Source organism: Callionymus lyra, chromosome 9 (assembly GCF_982586985.1).
Source record: "Callionymus lyra chromosome 9, fCalLyr1.hap1.1, whole genome shotgun sequence".
NCBI lineage: Eukaryota > Metazoa > Chordata > Actinopteri > Syngnathiformes > Callionymidae > Callionymus > Callionymus lyra.
Genome location: NC_141826.1, coordinates 15837572 through 15863404, shown reverse-complemented (window position 1 = coordinate 15863404; position 25833 = coordinate 15837572). Strand labels below are relative to the sequence as shown.

Here is a 25833-nt window from a genome sequence, read left to right as displayed (position 1 = left end):
GACGTCATCTCGCCTTGATGGAGCGACGCATCGATGCACGAGCGCTCAATCTAAGTGTGCGTGTGTGTGTGTGTGTGTGTGTGTGTGTGTGTGTGTGTGCGCCCACAGCCGAGCTATAAATATCTCTGCGCTCCAACCCTGAGCTAAAAATAGAAGCATAGTCCCCGCTAGTGGATGAGTGAGGTACTGCAACCAGCTGGGTTTTTTTTGGGTTTTTTTGTCTTTTTTTAAACACTCAGGTCAGGTGATTGTGAGACTTTTTTTTTCTAAATGGAAATGAGCCTTAAAGAGCAAAAGTTCATCCGCTGAGATTTGCCCTCCAACAACTGCAGACTCGGCACATTTGACTCCGACCAATCACAGTTGAATCCAAAAGAGCGTGTTTTTTGCTCCAAAGGTCAGCGAGACGACGAGGTCGCGCCACTGCAGGAGGAGTTTTTAGATATTTCTTATTACTACTATTATTACTATTATTATTATTATTATTATTATTATTACTTTTTACTTATTATTACTATGTTTTAGGTTTCAAACGTATATAAGTTTTCTTTTTTTAAGAGTTTTTGTTTGATTCATTAACTCATGGGTCTCATTAGAAATTGTGTTTGTTTAACAAGTTTAATAAAAATAAACCATATTTATTTTTCACTAATATTTCTAAGTCTGACCTTTGAAAGGTCAAAACATCTTTAAAATCCTTTCAAAATATTTCTGGGATAAACCAAAAGAGTTTCAAAAACAAATCAAATGGTTCATTTGTCGATTTGTGTCCTGCTAATGATAAATGATAGCATTGATCCTAGCTTTGATAGCGTAGCATAATAGTCGCTTTGCTATCCTACCCTAGCTTGATGCTAGAAATGTAGTTGGGAAACAAACGATTTAAAAACGTATTAAAAATCCCTACAGCATTTATCTGGGATAAACCAAAAGTGTGTCAAAAACAAATCAAATGGTTCATTTGTGTCCCGCTAATGATGAATGATAGCATTCATGCTAGCTTTGTTAGCATAGCATAAAAGTCGCTTTGCTATGCTACGCTAGCTTGATGCTATAAATATAGTTGGGGAACAAACGATTTAAGAACTTATAAAAAATCCCTACAACATTTATCTGGGATAAACCAAAAGTGTGTCAAAAAACAATCAAATGGTTCATTTGTGTCCCGCTAATGATGAATGATAGCATTCATGCTAGCTTTGTTAGCGTAGTATAACAGTCGCATTGCTATGCTATGCTAGCTTGATGCTAGAAATATAGTCGGGAAACAAACGATTTAAGAACTTATAAAAAATCCCTACAACATTTATCTGGGTTAAACCAAACGTGTGTCAAAAAACAATCAAATGGTTCATTTGTGTCCCGCTAATGATGAATGATAGCATTCATGCTTGCTTTGTTAGCGTAGCATAACAGTCGCTTTGCTATGCTACGCTAGCTTGATGCTGGAAATATAGTCGTGGAAAAAAGGATTTAAGAACTTATTAATTATTAATATCATAATTCAGCATCATTTTTTCAGCGATCCGCTCTGACTCGACACCGATCCTTTAGACGAGTCGTTCGACTCCACTCTGGCGCAGCTGTGTGTTGTTGCCAGAGCTTCACGGAGATTGTTTTTTCGAAAACGAGACAAACACGGATGAGATGTTTTCAAGGCTGCAGTCGACCCTGTCACAACACAACATGTGAAGTGTGGTTTTGGGATGACAGCTGATGCAAACACACAAACAGACACACACACACACACACACACACACACACACACACACACACACACACACACACACACACACACACACACACACACACAGACACACACCAAACAACCCTGAGGAAACACAGCAACTGCTGAGCTGACATGGTCTCTTCCCTCTTACACATTTTCATTCTTCTGTCAGGGCGGGAACGTCAGGGTGATGTTCTTCATTGACTTACTGTCCGTCTACTACACAACTTAATGTCTATATTGTGTACAGAGCTTAAATAAAATATTATCAATTCTTTTTACGTTTTAAAATGTCCACATCGACACAAGTCAACATGTTAAAAAATGTATATTAAAATGTAATTTGTTGCTTAATAAATACAAATATTTAGATTGTGTTATATATGTGTAATGTATTTCGAAAACGTGTTTTTCTCCATTTATTTGAATTATTATTTAACATTACTATTATGTATATATATGCTTCGTCAGCTGTGTTTGAAACAAATATATGAGAATAAAGATTTTATTATATTAGTGTCAGGAAAACACACATGACTTGTGTGTTCCCCGCTGTGTAAACCGTAAGGTTATCATCATGTGTCTCACGTACACACACTTTGACACACATTTATTCTGTAGCTTCTCCGGGTCGACTCCGACTCCCCCGAGACCCCCAGACTTCATCTCCTCACTCGGACATGTGACTCTCAGACGCCACCTCATTTTTAGCATCAGCAGCCCTGTGACCGTGTGTGTGTGTATGTGTGTGTATGTGTGTGTGTGTGTGTGTCTCTGCTGGAAGATGAAAATATAGAAACCTCTGGTGTGATGTGCGTGTGATGCGTTCAAGTGCAGACGGAGGAGTTGGTTGTAAATAAACAAAGAAACTGATACATGGAGTACTCAAACCAAAAACTCTCACCCACACACTCCAGAGACCAAATCTGTGTGATGTGGTGATGATTATATTTAGGCTGCAGACACACACACACACACAAACACACACATGCACACACACACACACACATACACACACACACACACACAGACATAGGCGTCACTCTTCATTAGGCAGCTAAGTGCTGCAGCTGCCGCGAATCCCACCAGGAAACTCGGCAGTCGGAGCCGACGTTTGTTGTCGATCTGATGGTATTTGTTGCCAAAATAAGTCGTCTGTTGTCTTGTTTGTTCTACTGGCTCGCAGCAATCACAGAGAAACTCACGTTACGACTCGACGATCATCAAAACGACAATGATATAAGTCCAACAAAAGATGATTAATACGAAACATATGATTCACTTGAATAATTATGTATATTTTTGTGTATGTATATGTGTTTATTTATTCTTATAGACCACTTAATAGCTGCTTTTCTGACTTACATAAATAACTTCCAATCAAAAAATAAATGTATTTAAAATGATTACAGTGTTTATGAACTTAAAACTTACTATAAAGTAAAAAAAAATGTATTTATTTGGAATACAACCCTTTAAATCAGTTTAATTAATAGATGACACTTGATATTATATTGTGAATTTGAAAGGTATTCATTTTAATGTTACTTTAAAAGAAGAAATGTAATAATATTTCATTTGTGATTATTTATTACGTTTATTTACAGCAGGATTCCACACACAATTAATTGTTCATATAGTTTGTATGGATATTTGTACGTCCTTTTTTTTAATTCTAAATACTTAACTTAGTCGGTGACGACGAATATTTTGTCTCTAATTACTTAAATAAAAAAATAGTAGTTGTAGTTAAGGGATGAGAAACAGCGACCTCTGGCGGTGTACGATCACACTGCCATGACTGGATCTCGACCTCTGTGATGAATCGATCGAGTCTTGTTTGGATCAACCTGCACAAACAAACAAACAAACAAACTCCGCTCTTCGTTTCTAAACTGTCATAAAGGATGTTCTTCAATGTCACGGAGATAAGAAAAATGGCAGCAATGGTCACAAACATTATGACCAACTGTCCTCAGGTTACCAACATTGTTCGTCAGGTGAGTCAAAACATAAAGTTAGCTTTCAGGTGTTAGCTTAGCATTGATGCTACGGTCGTAAAACTATCTACTTCTCAACCAGATATTATTTGTACTAGAAAAATGCTAGTTTAACGTTTTAAAAAAACTTAATAGCAACTCTATCATAGCATTATTATTGTAACATTTTCACCTGCCAGCTGCTCTTTGTACCAACACTGAAAAATCAGGTCCAATATGAAAAATATTAAAATATTAAATATTTTGGTAATTATTATTAGCTAAATATACATTAATCGTATGTTTATATGCGCTGTCAATAATGCAGATAACTGTTTTAGGTGCCATGACCAATGTCTTTTAAATAGCGCCATCTTGTGTGGTCGGATATATTAGTGATGCTCCCTGTAGGTGGCGCTCTCCCACCACCTACTGAGTTGTGACACCGAGGCCTCATGAAGCTTCATCTGCTTCACTAACACGTTGCAATGGTGTCAGCAGCGCCTTCACAGCTCCACGTGAGAATTATTTGGTGAGATTTGGCGCCGAGGAGCAGAACGACTGCTGGGATCTCAGTCCCCGGGAGATGATGGTGGTTTGATCTGCCAGTTTGTCGAGCGAATAATGACACAGCTGAAGATCAGACCCAACGATTGTTTGATTTAATCGTTTACAGTGTTTATTTAAATACAAGAAGAAGATTGAAAATAAAAAAGTTAAAAATTACCGTATTTTTCAGACTGTACTTACTGACCTGGAACATATTCTATGTGGTACAGTCCGTGAGGCTCCATAGTATTGCTCCCCAAGTACTGTAGTATAACTCTGTGAGGCTCTGTAGTATTACTCCACAAGGTTCTGTAGTATTACTACATTAGCACTGTAGTGTTACAAGTGCTTCCACAAGTGCTGTGGTATTACTCCACGAGCGCCAGGGTATTACTCTGCGAGTACTTCTCTGCCATAGTATTAATCTGCTAGGGGCTGTATTATTACTCTGCTTTGGGCTGTAGAATTACTCTGTGAGCACCGTAGTATCACTTTGCTAAGGGCTGTATTATTACTCTGCTTTGGGCCGTAGTATTACTCTGCGAGCAACATAGTATTACTCTGCTATGGCGGGGCCATAGTATTACTCTGCTAGGGGCTGAAGTATTACTCTGCTAGGGGCTGTAGTATTACTCTGCAAGCAACATAGTATAACTCTGCTAGGGGCCGTAGTATTACTCTGCCAGGGGCTTTAGTATTACTCTGTGAGCACCATAGTATCACTTTGCTAAGGGCTGTACTATTACTCAGCTTTGGGCCATAGTATTACTCTACGAGCAACGTAGTATTACTCTGCTAGGCCGGGGCTGTAGTATTACTCTGCTTTGGGCCGTAGTATTACTCTGCTAGGGGCTGTAGTATTACTCAGCGAGCAACGTAGTATAACTCTGCTAGGGGCCGTAATATTACTCTGCCAGGGGCTTTAGTATTACACGGCGAGCAACGTAGTATAACTCTGCTAGAGGCAGTAGTATTACTCTGCGAGCAATGTAGTATAACTCTGCTTATGGCAGTAGTTTTACTCTGCTTTGGGCCGTAGTATTACTCTGCGAGCAAAATAGTATTGCTCCACTAGGCTCCATATTGTTAATTCTTCGAGTTGCCTACGCACTGTAGTACTACTCGTACACGTAGTATTAATCGGCATGGTGACGTTCTATTACGCTGTGAGTGCGAAAGTATTATGTTGAATAAAAAATAATTATTACCATAATCTGTAGAAACAGTAAAACATGTTTATTATTATTGTTATTATTATTGTAATACGCTTTTTATATTCATATTTATATATATATATTATAACAAATATCCACTAAAAGGTGTTTAGGAAAAAAACTTCATGAAAAAATATAAATTGCTTTTACTGTACATTCTAAACGGCAGAAAGACGAACCCAACCCTGTGTTCCTTCCATTCCTGCTGCTGTTTCAGTTCAACTTTCATCTCTGCAGGTTCCGCAGCCGCCGACCGAGTCCCCGGGACTAGGATCCGTCCTGCCGGGTGAGTCCGATGATTTATCCTCCGTCACCCGTCACTCTGCTTGGAGACAACGGTGCAATAACTGGAGGTCAGCACCTCCCATCTCCTCCCTTCTCCCCCTCTATATATATATCTCCTCTGACCTCCCCCTCTCACCTGCAGCGGCATCTCCATGCAGAAATACTGAAGCTGAGAGACCATGATGGCTGAGGGGGGAGGAGGGGGGAGGCGGGTGAGGATCAGAGGATGATGCGTGAGAGACGAGGAAATGGTTTAACCTGGTTAAGAGACAGATGTTTGAGGATTTAGAGGCGCACAAGCTGTCATTAATACAGGTGTGTATTGGCAAAAATCTGGCGATATTTTACGTATCACGATACAGGGGGAACGATACGATATATTGCGATACTCTTAGGATATATTTGTAGTATTGTCGAGTACTTGACCGGGGCATTACTTTTTCAGTTACGTTTCATTTGTTTTAAAAACCAAAATCTGTCCAAACATCGGCTTTAAAATCTCAACTGTATCCTCTCGTCCCCAGTCATCGCAAAGGATCTCACTGGATTTTGTTGCTCCTTTAGCTGCGGAGGTCGTAAAAACTGCTGCCATCTAGTGTCCGGAAGTTTAATTGCAACACAAAGTCGAACAAATGCCCATGAATATTAATGTGTTAATTGTAATTTAAAAAATAAAATTGGATTATGTTATTTTTTATACACTATTGAAACACAGACCAAAAAAAAAAAGTACAAATGTAGTCGACTTCAAATACTGTGACTGACAAGAGGGTAGTTTTGTTATTTTTATTTCTGGTGGTTCAGAAAGAGAGACGGGGAAATGGTTTAACCTGATTAAGAGACAGATGTTTGAGGATTTAGAGGTGCACAAGCTGTCATTTATACATTGGTATTGGTGTATTGGTATCATGATACAGGGGGAACGATACGATATATTGTGATATTCTTAGGATATATTTGTAGTATTGTCGAGTACTTGACTGGGGCGTTACTTTCATTTGTTTTGAAAAACCAAAATCTGTCCAAACATCGGCTTTAAAATCTCAACTGTATCCTCTCGTCCCCAGTCATCGCCACGGATCTCACTGGATTTTATTTTTCCTTTAGCTTCTTTAGCCATCTAGTGTCCAGAAGTTTAATTGCAACACGAACTCGAACAAACGGCCATGAATATTAACGTGTCAATTGTAACTTAAAAAATAACATTGGATTATGTTATTTTTTTTATACACTATTGAAACACAGACCAAAAAAAAAAAAAGTACAAAAATAGTGGACTTCGAATACTGTGACTGACAAGAGGGTGGTTTTGTTATTTTTATTTCTGGTGGTTCAGAAAGAGAGACAGGTAAATGGTTTAACCTGGTTAAGAGACAGATGTTTGAGGATTTAGAGGTGCACAAGCTGTCATTAATACATTGGTATTGGTGTATTGGTATCACAATACGATATATTGTGATATTCTTAGGATATATTTGTAGTATTGTCGAGTACTTGACTGGGGCTTTACTTTCATTTGTTTTGAAAAACCAAAATCTGTCCAAACATTGGCTTTAAAATCTCAACTGTATCCTCTCGTCCCCAGTCATCGCCACGGATCTCACTGGATTTTATTGTTCCTTTAGCTTCTTTAGCCATCTAGTGTCCAGAAGTTTAATTGCAACACAAACTCGAACAAACGCCCATGAATATTAACGTGTTAATTGTAATTTAAAAAATACAATTGGTGATGTTATTTTTTATACACTATTGAAACAAAAGAAAAAGAAGATCTGTACAAAAAAAGTCGACTTCAAATACTGTGACTGACAAGAGGGTAGTTTTATTATTTTTTATCCTGGTGGTTCAGAAAGTGGGTCATATGACCGCGGCAGACTTTTTACTTTTTAATTTTTTGACGTTGAGGCACGTCTGGAAGTGGCTGAAGGGCTGATGTTTGCCAGTCTTCCGGGTGAATGAGTCTGGCTGACTGGACAGCTGGTTGTGTCGGTGGGAGGAAGAAGGGAGAGGGAGGGAGAGACACAAAGATGGAGGGAGTCAGAGAAGGGAAGGAGAAAGAGAGAGAGAGAGAGACATGCTCATGAATTCAATGATGCAGTTTGACATGTGGTACACTAAAGTGTATTAAGCCAGTGCAGCGCAGCTCTGTCGCTCTGCATCTGTCTGCTCTGCTGACACCAGCTGTGTGTGTGTGTGTGTGTGTGTGTGTGTGTGTGTGTGTGTGTGTGTGTGTGTGTGTGTGTGTGTGTGTGTGTGTGTGTGTGTGTGTGTGTGTGTGTGTGTGTGTGTGTGTGTGTGTGTGTGTGTGTGTGTTTGCGCGACTGCTAAATCAGTGCCACCACAGCAGTTTGAGAATATAAACTGTGCACTCTGGGTAATCTCACAAATGAAACAGACATCCATTTCCTCCCTCTCTCTATCACACAAACAACATGAATCATACCAACGTTTGACTCGACAAAGACGAATTAGCTTCGCCGCTCATCTGAATCTTTATCGTTCACATCTATGAATCGACCGACAGGATATTAATATGAGGATTATAATCCAGTAGATTTACTCCTTTGCTATTATTTCCCTACGAGCTGTCATTGGATGAAAAGAAGAAGTATGTGCTATGATCCTCTTAAGTCAACTGACCACTGATTGGTCCAGATGTTCTTGCACTACAGTGATTCGTTTAACCATCATGTTCATTTAAAATATAAACAAATAACAATATTTCTTATTTTCTTTTCTCTTTTTACTATGGAATATTATTTATTATATTTTTAATAGTTTATTTTTTTTTGTCAAACTGTATTTATGTAAATTATTGTTATTAATAATAACATTTTCATTTAATTCTTTATTTTGATTTGTGTTTTTGATCTATCCATCTTATTTTTTGTTAAATATTTTACATTTACTTCTGTTTATTTTTTCTGATAGATTTGTTTTTATTGTGATTTTATTCTGAAAGAAAAAATATATATAAATATATATGTATTTAAACCTTAAAATATTTATATTTAAATTTCGAAATTAACTTTGTTTTTGAAATGTTAAAATATATAATTATTTCATAAACAAATATTTAAATTGTGTTTGCACTCCAGCCCAAAAGGCACAGTTTTTTTGCTCTTAATTTGTTTATTTAGGTGATTTCATTAAGATATCATACATTTCATGCCGTGAATTGCATTTGTCCCACGGTATTAAACGCACTTTACTAGCCCATGTCGCTCTATTGCAGAGAAAACGTGTTTAAAAACAAAAAATGTTCTCAATGACTTGTTTTATTCAACATAAATGCAATAGTTTAACACATTTGGTCTTGTTAATGCTGGTGACTTACGTTGTGTCTTGTCTTCATCCCATGATGATGGCGTGTTGATGAAAATGTTTCATCATAATTTGTGTTCTGGGTTTAAGGCTTTGGTTGCCATAGACCCATCAACGATGAGGTTAAACGCTGCCGAACCAGGAGTCAGACGTTTTTCTAAGTGGGTATGGAACATGGAGAGAGCCATGTTAGGTCTAGACCAGGGGCTACATGGTGACCACTTTAAGAGGACCCTCAGGCATGATTGTCAAGTACTTGAACTTTGACCAGAACCTTGAACTGGTTCAGTCCTTTAGTGAAGTCTCACTTTAGCCATTAGAAAAAGTCCCTTCTTGTGGGCGGTCTCATTGTGTTTGTTCCTTTTAAGTGCTTGTATTCTCTCAGTGTGTGTTGCTAGTTGTACTGCGTTGACTTTAATGGCTTAGACTGCTGGGCCAGACAATGATTTAGTACTATAGCTCCATGAAGCCGTTCCTTTCCAAACCTGTCCAAGCATATGTTTCTTGATGCTGGTCTGAAGGTCTTGGACAAATTTGCTATACAACCTTTATCAGATACCCTGTACTAGGTAACTTTTGTGTTCCCACCTCGAGTCCAGTACAGTGGTCCCTCGTTTATTTGCAGGGGTTACGCTCCAATAGGCCTCCATTAACCGAACTCCATGAAGTAGTGATAAATAAAGTAATCCTTTTACAATAATTTACACTATTCAACAAATACATGTTGAGATCTCATAATCCCTTCTTGTAAACTTTAGAAAACCGTTCCTAAACCATCATTAATCTTTATATCTTCAATAACATGATTTTATCAAAGAATACGACAAGCAGATGGACTAGTTTTAACCATTTTACGTTGATTTGCACTTTTGCATATGAGGTGCCAACCCTCTCAGCTCCCTTTAATGCTTTGCCGCCCAGTCAACCAATCACAGCTGCTGGTCACGTTTGCATAGCAACATTGATGTAGAATTGAAATACAGTATCGTAGCGACCAATCTATCGTCTTTAAGTAGAGTAGTGGTTAGAAATGCATCATGGGAGTTGACCGTATCATTGCTACCATAAGTCAGGTGGGTGCGGTTCTTAGTCTCTGCAACTTAGTACTGTGGTTTTGTTGTGTAACTTCTGGTTAAATAAATCATCTTTTGAAAACGGGAAACGAAAATAGGAGCTTTTCCGCTCCTGACTGCAGCTTGTAACAATATTTTTAAACGTGGAGTTCCATGTGCAAAGAAAAAAACCCCGATTTGAGCGAGACCGTGGACCCTTATTATAAGTTACTGTAGTGAATTGATTTTGGGTGATTTTTAGGAGGATTCTAAAAGTCTTCAACAGAGTGATGTCAGCGGCCGGACTGTGGCATTCATGTGCACGTAATCAAACCAACCACCTTTCCGACGACCAACTCCCCGTCATGTCTTTCCCTCCCGTGAGAGAAACCAGGCGTCCCCCTCATTCTGTCCGGGCGAAGGTTGAGACCATAAGAGGCCCGGACGCCGGAAGAATGCGGCAGCTATGAGAAAGATGTCAAGTGTTAGGACGGCAAAAGGGGGTCACATGGTTGGTGTGTCGGCGCACATGCTTGTGTGGCCGCAGATGAGAGGAAGCCGGAGGTGACGAGGAGTCACATTGACACGTTTTTAAATATCCTGGCTGCACTTTACGGCCGCTTGAAGTGTCAGGGATCTATTTTGGAGGGGTGCCCACCGTCGCCCCCTGGAACAGCTCCTTTTTTGTGTTCTTGGCACACTGACCCTCAACGCAGAGGTGGATTCTATATCCGCGATGGACTAGAACATCGAGACCGGCTTGTATTGCATAGATCACCCGAGAGCAGAGGCTAATGTCGAGGTCGCTCTGGGTCTTCCAGTTTGTACGGACTATCCATGAACGAATCGAATCGTTTTTTTAAAGCTCACATTCATTTTACGTGAACAAATCTTTTTTGGGGTCATTAAGTTCATTTGAATTAAACGTGTAGTTCGTTAGTTTGACCACTTGATGGAGACTCTAGCACTCATTTTTCAGATCCCTCGTAGTTTGGTGAGGAGCTCAGTCATTCGAGAGAGACTCAGAGTAGAACGGCATGTACTTTGGACGCTTCCCTTTTGAGCTAGTCATCTGGGAGGAAGCCTAGGGGCACATCCAGATCTACATATCAGTGGAACACCATCCTGTATACTCGTTTCTTTCGGGGCCCACATTATATACCGTGACTGTTGTGAAGCCCAAGTAATTCAAGATGACTTTAGTTCAGTATCTTTGCAGTTGTCCTCAACGTGGAGCCCTCCAGTTGCCATGGTGATCTTAACTTTAACAAAGAACTTTTCTCCAACTTTTAGCTGCTCAGTCAAACGCTGACTCACAGGTGAGACTGACGCACAATGGTCCAACAGTTTCTCACTGAGATTAAATGAGGTCTGTGTTGTTCTCGGGGGCTAATCTGATCCAACCAACTCTGCAACTCGAGTGCCCAGAAAGCATCAGAGACCCAGCTCTTCTTCCTCCTCCTCCTCCTCCAGGTGGCTAATGCACTTGTAACCCTTTAAATCCAATGCTATCTTATCAGACCAGAACCCAGACGATGTGTCAGCACTTTTTTCCAGCGGGCGACACTCTCCCAGCACCACTCTTTTTTTTTTTTTATTTGAAAGAAAAGCTCATATTCTGCACAAAGGATCTTTTAACCTTCCGAATAAGGAGTCTTCAGGACGCTCGGGCTCCTTCTCCGCCTCCTCGCCGCCGTCTTAGTTTCGACGGAGGAATTTGTTTATTGGCGACGATGCAGATGAAGCTGTGAACTCGTGTACGAGCACGATTGTAATCCCAGAGTTGGATGTCTAAGTGTTTAAAGTTAAGCCCGGCTCCTTGGAGTCAGTGTTTTTGAGCGGCTGCTGCTGCATGCTTGTGCTGGGTGGAGGCCAGACACACACACACACACACACACACACACACACACACACACACACACACACACACACACACACACACACACACACACACACACACACACACACACACACACACACACACACACACACACACACACACACACACACACACCAATCTGTGATCTGTCTGACCTCACAGATAGAGGAGGAAGATGAGTGAACGCTTTACACGAAAATTGAAATTGAATCTTTCATCTCACAAAAAAAAAAGAAAAGAAGAAATGTGAATGAAAGTCCGCAGAGACGGAGGAGATTAAATGTTTTTCTAACTGAGACCTAAAATCAATGCGGGCAAGAATTGTTCATTATTTCTGTAGGACTCAAGTCCAGCCGAGGGAAAAGCGGGTTCTTGGCTTTGTGTTGAAAAGATATTGGACTTTTGAATTTAAGTGAGTCCCTGTGACGAGTGTTGGTAAACAGTCGTTTAACTCAATTGTTTCTTTTGTTGGGAAAAAAACAAATTTGTTTGACACAACGGTTTCTTTTGTTGGATTCATTTTTCATTCAGCAGATACAGGGACTCACTGCAATTTGTTTTGACTTAGTTACCTTCGTTTAGGGGTGTTAAAAACATCGATATGAATCATAATCATTGAAATTCTGCCAGATCCCGGCGATGACTGAGGACGAGAGGATACAGTCCACTCCAGCAGCTTTTAAAGCTGACATTTTGACATAATTTTGTTTCACTTGGGCAATACTACACTTACATAGTTGTTCCTACAGTATTGCAATACATCATATATGTGTGAATGACTGTCAAAGCGCTTTGTGACCCTGGTCTATAAAGGCGCTATACAAATAGACATTATTATTATTATTATTATTATTTTTATTATTATTATCATTGCACCTGTATCGTGATACGCATCACCAGATTCTTGCCAATACACAGCCTTGCTACTTTCATTGGATTTATTTAGCAGTATAGCAGGGACTCACTCGGATTTGTTTTACCCAATAGTTGCTTTTGTTCGATTTATTTTCCATTTGGCGTAAACAGGGACTCACTCAAATTTGTTTGACTCAGTAGTGACATTTTGTTGGATTCATTTTCATTTTAGCCGACACAGGGACTCACATTCTTTCTGCTCAGTGGTTACTTTTGTTGGATTAATTTTCCGTTCAGCAGACACACACAGACTCACTTGAATTTGTTTGACTCAGCGGTTACTTGTGTTGGATTCATATTCCATTTTGCAGATGAAGGCACTAACTCAAGTGAAAAAAATACTATATCAAACGACGTATGGATTGCATTGTTGGATTCAACATGTTATTCCGAAACGTCAACATAGGTCTAGGATGATAAGAAAAATTGACATAAACAATTCACAATAAAAGTGTCAATATCGGCCTCAACCCAATGACTCGTATATCTTTGTTGGACTCAATCTATTTATTTTTCTTTAAATATTGCCATTCAAAATGATTTAACTGACTCACGGATAGAAGTGTAGAAGTTACTATTTCTTAAATAACAAGGACTCTATCAGATTTGTTATACTCATCTATTTCAAGAATGTAATTTAGTATTATCAATTCCATCGACCATAAAGTCTATCCTTAACCCTCCCATGTTATATCTCTTGCCTCTGTAGGACTCCCAACAGTCACTAGAGTCGTGATTAGTTGCCTAACCATCCGAAGTCAGGTCAGTGAGCAGCGAAGAGTAAAACAAGTAAAGTCATTTCTTGAGCATCATCGGCCATCGATTAGTCAAATAGTAGAACTAAGTGTTGCTGGAGTGCAGAGTCAACACGGGCTCTATTTACTCGGCTGTAAAATCCGCCGCTGCTGTTTCGGTTGTAATGAAGCTTAAATGTCAACAGCGGTGAAGACTTATACTCTGTCACTAAACAGAGATGTTGACAGTGTCAGCAGCCATCGTAAAGGATTTGGAACAAAACTCAAACAACCCTGAGCTCGGCAAGGGAGGGGGTTATACACAGGAGTTGTTGACTGAAGACAAGTTGGAGAAACTTCAGGACGATCTCTAAAGGTCAAGTGGAACTTCTGCCCAACATCAGGTTCAAGCATCTTATAGTCTTGTTTACGAGTAAGGGAAGGATGGAGATGGATGGATCAGAGCAAAGTCAAACCACCTTTTCAGGATGATCTCCCCTTAGCTCTAAGAAGAACCTGGTACATCTGGCTAGCTTATCTTTGTTGAGATGGAAGAAAATGGAGTCAGAAATGCACTGAGACCTCTCCATCGTCTGCTTTCCCATGTGGAATTTGCAGTTGTGCTTCATAAATAATAGACAAAAACACATGACGAATAATTCATAAGTCTCATACCGGCATGGATTATGAGTTGTGGAGCTAAGAATTGTCTTTTTCTCGATGGACGGGGTGATAACGGTCTTATTGACGGGGCTGAAAAAAATGGTCCAATTCGTTCAAAAGTCAGGACATAATCTACTTTAAGTCATGTCCACTGTAGTCCTGCTTGTCGAAGATGTTTGAGGTTTTATGTAGTACACAAAAGTATTTTCAAGAAACACTTTCGTCTCTCAGCTGTCCAAGTCTTCCTTAAGAAGTTTGCCAGCACTTGTCCTGCTGTCTATTCCCGTCTCCGTCTCGGACAGTTACGAGCAGGCAGTTAACACGCCTCACCTTTTGTCCTCCTGCCATCGCTTCCCACCTGTCAATTGCTCATCCGAACCATCCGGGTCTGGATGCCGACCGGGAACGCTGCTGCTGCGCTGGTAATAACACGTGCGTCGTCGACCCGTGGAAAGTTACCGCGATCAGGGTCGAGACAGGATTCGACATGAAGATTGTCGTTCGTAACCCGATATTGTCTTGTGTCTGCAACTTTATTTCAGAAGTTGGTAACCCTTCAGTGGCCTTGAAGTGTCTTCGGGAAGGTGGTTGAGATTGTGCGGAGAGATAAGAGAGTTAACGGTGCCTGGGGCAGTGCTTGAAGAAAGGAAAACAGAAGCAAAATAAGGGCGATGTTTCTAGGATTTACACTAAGTACAAAACGTGTTTCTACTGCGACAGACTTCTGTGTTGTGCTGCATCAGTGTCGTTTTTACCATCTGTTTTTAAAATGGAAAATTGAACCAATAAGAAGCATTATTACACCATCATAATGGTACTACTGAGTACCCATCCCTCGTTTTGTGTTACCCAAAGATCTTTGCACTCTATGTCATTTGTTTATTTGCGCACAACAAACCCTGCGCACAACAAACCCGCAACCGCTTTCCAAAAATATTATCTTGCGTGAGAATTTGTTGCGTAGCATTGGTGTCGTTTACGAGGACCAGTAACCCTTAGAAGAATTCAATCCCATTAACTTTGTTCCAGAAGCTTTTGAATTCAATACTTAACATTTCACGAGCCGCACTCTTGAACGCTGGTATTAAGGGGTATCATAAAGGAGGACCTTGCCTAATATAATCTGTGATAGTTACTATTATTGTCTCATCGTAGACCATATCATCAGCTTTTCTTGGGTTGTATCTTTTAAATGAGCAAACACATTACCAATAAATAAATACCTTTTTTTTGTCTTTAAGAAATCGATCACTTCATGAATCAAGTAAGTAAGTAAGTAAGTAATTCTTATTTGTATAGCGCTTTTCTAGACCAGGGTCACAAAGCGCTTAAAAGTGTAATGATTGCAATTGTTACTCAACATTGTTGTAGGGTTACTAGTTAAAACAGCTAGTACTGGTGAATGTTATGCATGGTTATTTTTTCATAAGTGATCACAATATTTGAATCATATGAGTTGTCTCATTGATTTTCTGTTTTTAATAAATAGTTAGAGAATTAGCTCCTTGGCGGAGTTACGTGTGATTTTCTGGTTTTAAATGTACTTTCCGTCATTTATATTTTCTGCTTTTTTTAGAGCAACCTCACAGCTCAGAATATTTTCTTAAATGTGAGTCAGGAACGGCAGCTGGGTGCGAGGATATGTAGGCAAACTCTGCTGTGAATATAATGGCGTGTCAAAAGGCTATCTGGACTCATAAAATGAGTTATGGCAGCCGTGTTTGTTCGTGTGTGTTCAGACTTCTGATGTGGCATAACAAGTTCAGGATCAGTGCTAAGAGGGTTCACCTTCCTGCCCAAGGTCTAGAATGAAAATATGTTTAAACCTGTGACTGAAAATAATTAATATATTCGGAGAACTATGACTCATGTGCTGGAACAAAAGGGTTCTCCTGCTGTGCTCATCTAATCGGTCTAATTTATTCTAGTTTATATTGCATATATCAAACAAAGAGTTCACTCATTGTGCTGATGATACTACACTTTTTTTTTCACAGTTCTGTCCATGTGTCGTAAAATGGCACATCTCAGCATACTCTAGTAGAAAGGATGTATTTGTAGTATTCTCAAGTACTTGACTCTGGTGTTGCAGAATTTACAGACCACATGACTCTTGACGAAGTCGTAACTGCTTTTATTTGGTTTTGAAACCAAATTATGTCCAAACATCATCTTAAAAAGCCGCTGGAGTCGACTGTATCCTCTCGTCCTCAGACATCGCTGGGATCTTGCAAGACTTCATTGTTCATTTGTAGAACTTAATGACTGCTGCGATTTAACAGCTGGAAGTTTCATTGCAACAAAATGCACAAAAATAATGTCAATATCAATTTAAAAAAACTATTATCTTATTTTATGCACACTTTCTTGAAAAAAAAAATCATAAAATAACTATCATACACAATAAAAAATGATTTGTAAGCCAGAAAATAAAAACTATAAAAGGAAACATCTGAAAAACCCCCAAAGATAGTGACACAGTGCTGTTGAATACCAATAGATTGTCCTATTGAAAATAATATCACAATGTATTGATGTTGTCTCACACTCCTACTGTCCAGGGTGTCCCTTGTCTTTCACCTGATGTAGCTGGAATGGTCAAGCACCGGACATGCTGGACAAGATTCTGACAATATGAAATGTCGCACAAATAGGAGCCTTTACCCCAACCTCTGACCTCAACCATGACTGTATACCTAACCCTATGACCCCTGACCTTTCTTGTGGACCAATGGAAATAGAATACATGACCAGCCAGAACAGGAGTAGAGCGCAGATTCCAAGGTGCTTCTAAACTGATTTGATATATGGATATGGATCTTTTAACTTGAAGTTTGGATATGAAACTATTTACTATCAACATTAAAGATGTCGCATCTTAATTTAAAACTATTAGTGATGCTAATCTTGCTAATTGCTAGTTTAAATATTCCCACGAAACCTGGTCACCAACCATCACCGTCACTGGACATCAGCCCGACACCTCCGTCAGCTGCTGGTGTGACGCCAGCGACTCTGTCACGGGCGTCACACCAGCAGCTTCGCTCGCACACGCCCGGTCGGCCACAACTGTCAGTCTCCATAACCTCCGACCTCCAATGTGTCAGCCATCATCAGCCTGGCAGTCGTGCTGTCAACATGCCGGACAACAGGTTTGTTGCACTTCCAAGTTGTCCATACGTCTTCTAAGAACACATTTTCTTTTTATTAAAGAAACTTGTTTGCACTCAAAAAAGGAATATACTTTATATTTTGTATATTGTGAATTTACTTCCACATGAAAAAAGATTTGAATGCTAATAATAATTAGCATGACAAAATGACAAATTTTGTGAAAATGTACTAAATTGTTATTTGTGACAATCGCATGTATATTTTTGATTTTGTGTCATTGTTAATAAGACATTTCCTATTTGTTTCTACATGTGTAGTCAAGGCTTGTAAACGTTTCTATTAACAACCACAAGATGATTCTATTCCCATTCAAACCCCTCCTAATCCTATTACAGCAAAGCCATTCCAAGCGTTATCAGACAAAGATTTTTTTCTTTTTCTTGTGCACCCACTTCAAATAGAAAGTAAATACACTGTACACCGGGCTCGAAAATCTGTCGAAATGTTGGTAAACTACGAATCCACACCACGAATCCACTACCACTATAGGTTACTATAGTATTACTCAGTGATTCTCATATTATTATTCTGCGACCTCGATAGTATTACTCTGCGAGGCTCCATAGTATTACTCTGCGAGGCTCCAAAGTATTTCTCTGCGAGGCTCCATAGTATTACCCTGCGAGGCTCCATAGTATTACCCTGCGAGGCTCCATAGTATTACCCTGCGAGGCTCCATAATATTACCCTGCGAGGCTCCATAGTATTACCCTGCGAGGCTCCATAGTATTACCCTGCGAGGCTCTATAGTATTACTCTGCGAGCCTCCATAGTATTACTCTGCGAGGCTCCATAGTCTTACTCTGCGAGGCTCCATAGTATTACTCTGCGAGCCTCCATAGTATTACTCTGCGAGGCTCCATAGTATTACTCTGAGAGCCTCCACACTATTACTCTGCGAGGCTCCATAGTATTACTCTGCGAGCCTCCATAGTAATACTCTGCGAGGCTCCATAGTATTACTCTGCGAGCCTCCATACTATTACTCTGCGAGGCTTCATAGTATTACTCTGCGAGGCTTCATAGTATTACTGTGCGAGGCTTCATAGTATTACTCTGCGAGGCTCATTAGTATTACTCTGCAAGGCTTCATAGTATTACTCTGCGAGGCTCCATAGTATTACTCTGCAAGGTTTCATAGTATTACTCTTTTTTTTCTTTAATTAAACATTACTGAATGTCAAATTATTTTAGGTTTTCATGAAGTTAACGCATCTTGAGGAATTGTTACACAACTACAACAGTCCTTCGATCGGAGGAGAGAGTCGTAACAACCTGGCCATACACACCAGCACTACAATTTACTTTCTTTATTCCTAATAATCAATAACTTCTCTTATTCTGTAATATGTGGAAAGAGGAAGTGACTTGATGTAGCTCGATGCTTGTAAATGATGTCCATAAAAAAACGAGTTATCTAAAGTAGTATTTGCCTGAGCAAGTGACACATGTCACACTGACTGTGCTGTGAGTTTGTTAATGGGCCAACACACACACACTCACACACACACACACACACGCCCACATCACCACACACCTGCCGCTTCACACCCTGACATGAGTGATGTCACATTGAACGTGTCGAGCTATAGATTTGTGAGTGTGCTGCTGTAGTAAGAGTAGTAAGGCGAGGCCACGCCCCCCCCAACCTCGTTCCCGCCTAGTGATTCATGACCCGACTGTTTACAACCGACTCGCCGGGTCAGGGGGAGGAGTCACGGGGGTGGAGGCGATGATCGACCGGGACACGATCAATTACAACTTTGGTCTGTGGAAACATACGAGCAGCTCACAGATTTTTTTTTATTTATTTGTACCCGACACAAGCGAAATGTACATGAGTGGACACTAGTGATGGTTGGACTCGGTGTCGTCGTCCATCACCGTCATGACCGCCAATATCTTGACTCTCAACATTGCTCATCATTTTGCTCATGGCTTCATTAGAAAAATCACATTTAGAATTCTTAATTAAAGAGTTCTTATTAAAATGTAAAATATTTCACCTCAGAAATTAAAAGTTTGACATTAAAGTCTTCACACAATCCCTGGGGCCCAATGAGACCCCCTTGCCTGTATTTGCGTAGTCAGAGTGATCTCATCTTTTAGATTTTCTTTTCTTTTCTTTTTTAAAAAATAAAAGTCCTTCTGTGTATTATTACCTGATTAGTTTCATTTTTTTCATATGCTGTTATTTTCTATCCAATTGCATTATTTATCTTTAAATATGATGTTGAAGAAATGAAAATGTTTTGGTCAAAACAATGGAATATATATATGTATATATAAATACTCACACTTTATTTTCCCCGATCGCTTATATAAAACTTAAATAGAAAACTTCACATATTTATCTATTTGTATAGAACCTTAAAATAAAATGCATTAAAATGTCAAGAGCATAATTTTAACTTGTTTCTTTTAATTTCACATTTTGATGTCTTTATTTAAAGCTATTGATTCTTTTGTGTACTTATTTTCAATGTAGCCATTAGCGCACACTTCCCATGGGGCTACATGTTAGCTTTAAGCACCCTTCGATCAAAACCACCTTGTACGACTCGATGATGGATAGACGTAAAAAAACTGCTCAAATATATTCCCAATTAATTCAGGTAAATGTTCAATCAGACAGTTTAAATGAGCACACAGTGAGACTGGTTGAGTCCACATCGCAAACATTCTCCGACTGGAAGACAAAGAGCAGAACGAGGAATCTTAAAACATATTCTGGCCGCGGACGTTCTACCAAAATTGTATATACATACATTGTAAATGTATGGTAGTAATTTAACATATAGACTTCATTTAGGAACACCTGAGACTCTTGTGTTTGTCTCTGTGTTGTCTTGAACTTTTAAGTATTCATTTTTATTGGGTATTCTTCTTTTTTTTTTTTGATAGGTTAAGTGCTTTGTGGCCTTGGTCTTGAAAAGCGCTCTATAAATACTAATTACTTACTTACTTACCTACCTGTCCTTTAACATAATATTTGTCAACGGTTGGGGTGTAAGAAAATATTAATAAACTTAATTATTGCAATATATTTTTTACAGTACTGTATTGATAATCAACAGTACTGTATCGATTCTAATTTAAAATAAAATAAAGATATATACCTTTATTTACATTTTACTTTCAAGTCACGTTATATTTCTATCATGGTTATTTTATGTTTAATATTCCAATAAAGGGGCACACGGTTGTTGGTTTGCTTCCTAGCTTGAGTTTGTATGTTCTCCCCGTGCTGTGTGGGTTTACTCCGGGAACTCCGGTTTCCTCCCACAGTCCAAAAAATACAGAGGTTGATTGAGAACTTGGGGAAATTGTCCATACATATGAGTGTGTGTGTGAATGGTTGTCTGTCTTTGTGTGTGCCCTGCAACAGACTGGCGTCCTGTCCAGGGTGTCCCCTGCCTCTCGCCCAATTAAACTGGGACAGGCTCCAGTCTCCCCCCGACCCCCATAAGGGATAAAGCAGTTGAAAATGAATGAATGAATGGATTCCAATAAAGTTTTTTTTTTATTGACTGCCAAATATTCACAGCCGTTGTTCATTTTTGTGTTCCAATAACACTTCCGGCTGCTAGATGGCAGCAGACATTACGTCTTGGCAGCTCAATAAAACAATGAAAATCCTTTGAAATTGAGGCGATGACTGAGAACGAGAGGATACAGTCGACTCCAGCCGCTTTTGAGGCTGATGTTTGGACACATTTTAATTTAAAAAAAAACGGTAACTACTTCGTCAAGAGTCATGTGGTCTGTGAATTCTGCAACACCAGAGTCAAGTACTTGGACAATACTACAAATATATCCTGCAGTATTGCACTATATCAAATTGTCGCCCCTGTATCTTGATACGTATCGTATTGCCAGATCCCTTTCAATACTTATCCCTATACCTTCTCATATCACAACGTATATTCTATCAGATAACATCGTAGTACTTCGAATATGTACCTGCCCGCCCTCTAACTGTATTCTTACAGTATTCACCTGCATCATGTGACGGGTGGACACGGTTCTAGTCAAGGGTTTCGGTCGAGCTGCTGGTGAACGATAAGATCAAAGGTAAACGACGAAGACGCTCGACAATCATCAACAAAAAAGTCCGTTGAGCTCGTGAGACGCTGACTTTCTGCTCCGTCAGTCACGGAGGTTAAACAAACGGTGTGTGAACCTGAAGGTGGAGTTAATGAGTAAGCATCTCTCACACACACTCACACACACACACACACACACACACACACCTCCACGACCTTGGTGACTCCCTCTGCAGTTCGCCCTTCACGCTTCCTCCGCCGGTGTCACTCAGCCGACCTGCTTACCGCAGCAGATTGTTCCCTCAAAGGCGAAGCATTAACGGCTCCACCTCCCGGCCCCTGATAAGTCCGCTACAAGGTGTCAGGAGCCAATGGGGTCGTTGTAGCAACACTCCTTTATCATTATTGTTCTGGGATTATCATCCACCTGCTGTTGCGAGTCTGCTGCGGAATAAAACATGAGGAAGCAGGAAAAATGCTTTTTTTTTTAACTTGTGTGATAACGTGTGTGTGTTAAAAGGTCGGTTCAGACTCATGCGCCCCCAAACTCTGCATACGTGGTAGACGTGTTTGCTCGTACACAACTACGTGCAGCAGGTTGTTCAACTAGAAGGCATTTGAATCAGCATAAGGAGAATCTTCTTTTTAGCCACACGTGGTTGCTTAAGTGGGCTCTCGTGCTCCCCGAACGGCTGCGCCCACATCTAGGTTTTACCCTGAGCTACCCTGGGTCTTCTCCTGGCTTCCTGGGACCTCCAAACGTCCCTGAAGTAGTGAAGTAGTTTAATCTGAAAAGTTTCTCAGACTAAGAGCCCTGTGTGTGTGTGTGTGTGTGTGTGTGTGTGTGTGTGTGTGTGTGTGTGTGTGTGTGTGTGTGTGTGTGTGTGTGTGTGTGTGTGTGTGTGTGTGTGTGTGTGTGTGTGTGTGTGTGTGTGTGTGTGTGTGTGTGTGTGTGTGTGTGTGTGTGGGGGTGTGTGTGTGTGTGTGTGTGTGTGTGTGTGTGTGTGTGTGTGTGTGTGTGTGTGTCGCTCTCATCTGCACAAATCGTCATTTGTGTTGCTTACTTCTACATTTGTGTTTCCTGTTCCTACACATCCATTGGATTGTGTTTGTGTCTGCATTTGTGGCTTTTGTAATGTACACAATGTTGTATCTTTAGTTGGGTTTCTTCACCTAAAGTTGTGTTGCTAGTTTATACATGTTCACTTGTGCCGTCTTCCCATTCTATCTTTGTGTTGACTTCCTCTGCATTGGTGTTGCGTTTTCGTTTTGCGTTGCTCATATCTGTGTTTGTGTTTTGCTCAAACTTGCAATTTGTGTTGCTCATATATGTATTTGTGTTTCTCATATCTGCATGCATGCATTTGTGTGGTTGATATCTTAATTTGTTTGGTTGATATCTTCATTTGTGTGGTTGGTATCTTAATTTGTTTGGTTGATATGTTCATTTGTGTGGTTGATATCTTCATTTGTGTGGTGATATCTTCATTTGTGTGGTTGATATCTTCATTTGTGTGGTTGATATCTTCATTTGTGTGGTGATATCTTCATTTGTGTGGTTGATATCTTCATTTGTGTGGTGATATCTTCATTTGTGTGGTTGATATCTTCATTTGTGTGGTTGATATCTTCATTTGTGCGGTTGATATCTTCATTTGTGTGGTTGATATCTTCATTTGTGTGGTTGATATCTTCATTTGTGTGGTTGATATCTGCATTTGTGTGGTTGTTATCTTCATTTGTGTGGTTGATATCTTCATTTGTGTGGTTGATATCTTCATTTGTGTGGTTGTTATCTTCATTTGTGTGGTTGATATCTTCATTTGTGTGGTTGATATCTTCATTTGTGTGGTTGATATCTTCATTTGTGTGGTTGTTATCTTCATTTGTGTGGTTGATATCTTCATTTGCGTGGTTGATATCTTCATTTGCGTGGTTGATATCTTCATTTGTGTGGTTGATATCTTCATTTGTGTGGTTGTGGTTGATATCTGCATTTGTGTGGTTGATATCTTCATTTGTGTTTCTCATATCTGCATTTGTGTTGCTCAAAGATGCATTTGTGTGGTTCATATCTGCAGTCATGTTCCTTAACATGCATTTGTGTTGCCCATATATGCATTGATGTAGTCCATATTTGCATTTGTGTTGCTTAACATGCATTTGTGTTTTTCATTTGTGCAATTCCTTTGCTTGCGGCTGCATTATTGTTTCACACGGTTCAGGACCAGAGGAGTGAAATCCTTCCAGACTGTTGCTCCTAAGCTTTTTTTTAAAAGATCTTCCTCTCTCTCTTTGTTTGATGATCTACTGACTCCTTCAAGAAACATCTCAAGACATTTTTATTCGTTCAGGATTTTCCTTGATTTTCTGGAACTCCTGTGTTTTTCTCAGTATTATCTTGACCTTTAAAGTATATACTTTATTGAGTATTCTTTTGATTGTTAAATCCCTGGTCTAGAAAAGCGCTCTCTGAATAAAAATGACTTACTTACTTATTTACTTACTATAGCTGCATTTCTTTTGCTCACGAGAGACGAGACGAGATGCATTTGTGTTTGTGTTTAAACATCTATCCGTGTGGTTCATATCTGCATTTGTGTTGCTAGTGTCTGCGTTCATGTGGCTCATATTGGCATTTATGTTGCTTATGTTTGCATTTGTGTTGTCAATGTTCGCATTTGTGTTGTTCAAACATCCATCTATGTGGTTCATATCTGCATTTGTGTTGTTCAATTCTTCATTTGTGTTGTTCAATTCTTCATTTGTGTTGTTCAATTCTTCATTTGTGTCGTTATCTTCTTCATTTGTGTTGCTAACTTTTGTCTTTGTGTTGCTAAATTCTTCATTTGTGTTGCTCATACCTGCATTTGTGTTGGTCACTTCTTCATTTGTGTTGCTAACTTTTGTCTTTGTGTTGCTAAATTATGCATTTGTGTTGCTCATACCTGCATTTGTGTTGTTCAATTCTTCATTTGTGTCGTTAACTTCTTCATTTGTGTCGTTAACTTCTTCATTTGTGTTGCTAAATTCTCCATTTGTGTTGCTCACACCTGCATTTGTGTTGGTCACTTCTTCATTTGTGTTGCTAACTTTTGTCTTTGTGTTGCTAAATTATGCATTTGTGTTGCTCATACCTGCATTTGTGTTGTTCAATTCTTCATTTGTGTCGTTAACGTCTTCATTTGTGTCGTTAACTTCTTCATTTGTGTTGCTAAATTCTCCATTTGTGTTGCTCACACCTGCATTTGTGTTGGTCACTTCTTCATCCGTGTGTCCTTCTGCAGACTCACCGTCGGCTAATCCCAACATATTGCCGGACTTGTTGCCAACCCTCTAACAGGTTGTGCTGCCGCGGTTGTGTCTTTGTGTTCGGTGCTGCCTCGTCGTTCATCATCTGCGGGTGTCACCGACTTAATCCTCACACGGATCCGAGCTAGTTTTTTTTTTCTACCCCTGGAATGAGGCTTTTCCTGCCGATGATGGTTTCTGTCAAGTGAGCAAGTGGATAGCGGGGTCGTCTCCTGGCGACCAGCACCGTTATTGATGCCGGTGACCTTCAGGCCCTAGAATGATGAAGTCTGCTCAATAATAGATGGGACTCCTCTTATGGGGGGGAAACTATACGTGATTGTGTGTGTGTGTGCGCTGCTTCCATCAGCTTTTTACTGGTGTGGGTGTGTGTTGACGGAAGCGTGGGAGAGACAAAATGACAGATTTATAGCTATTTGTGTTGGTGAACATGACTTTGAGTCGGCGTGAGCGTACCTGTCGCGTGCGTTTCGGCCGAAAAACCCGCAGTCTTGACAGACGAGGCGGTTCAAGGATTCAGAGCAGCTGCTGCATTATTCTCAGGAGAACGAGGCGAGCCAGGAAGTTAGAGGTTCTGTCAAGAAGAAGGAAGAGGTGATACTCAGGACTGACACTGACTGGAAATAAAAAGGCAGGAGAAAGAAAGTGTTGAGCATATTTTATTATAACGGATCATCAAGTGAGTTAGGAGCAACGGTTGGGCCTCTTTGTTGCTCCTCAAGGGGGCGCTAAACATGATGTGACGGAAGGAAAGGATGCAACAAATGGATTGTTTGGGAGTGTTTTCTCAAACTTCTTTTAGATTGAGCAGACTGTTAATAAAAAATAAGAGATTTAGGAAGGTGAAATACAAGCTATTATCGGAAATGTTGATTTATTAAATATGTTTTTTTTAGAATGTAGGCTTTCATCAGCTTTTCAGTCGACTTAAAAATAATAAACCTTCACCTTTAATTTCTTTTTATTTTATTTAGATAT

The 25833-nt window shown here is 39.8% G+C and overlaps 1 protein-coding gene across 1 annotated transcript in view; it reads left to right on the top strand.

Annotated features, from left to right (window-relative positions):
- Positions 1-3647: 3647 nt before the first annotated feature.
- The window catches only part of LOC148071995 (uncharacterized), a 48497-nt gene continuing 26311 nt past the window's right edge, over positions 3648-25833 (top strand). Inside the window, exons 1-2 of the mRNA XM_087798635.1 lie at positions 3648-3729; positions 5709-5757. Of these exons, the coding sequence (XP_087654761.1) occupies positions 3667-3729; positions 5709-5757 (112 nt within the window). The 5' untranslated portion in view covers positions 3648-3666. The remainder of the gene's footprint in view (positions 3730-5708; positions 5758-25833) is intronic.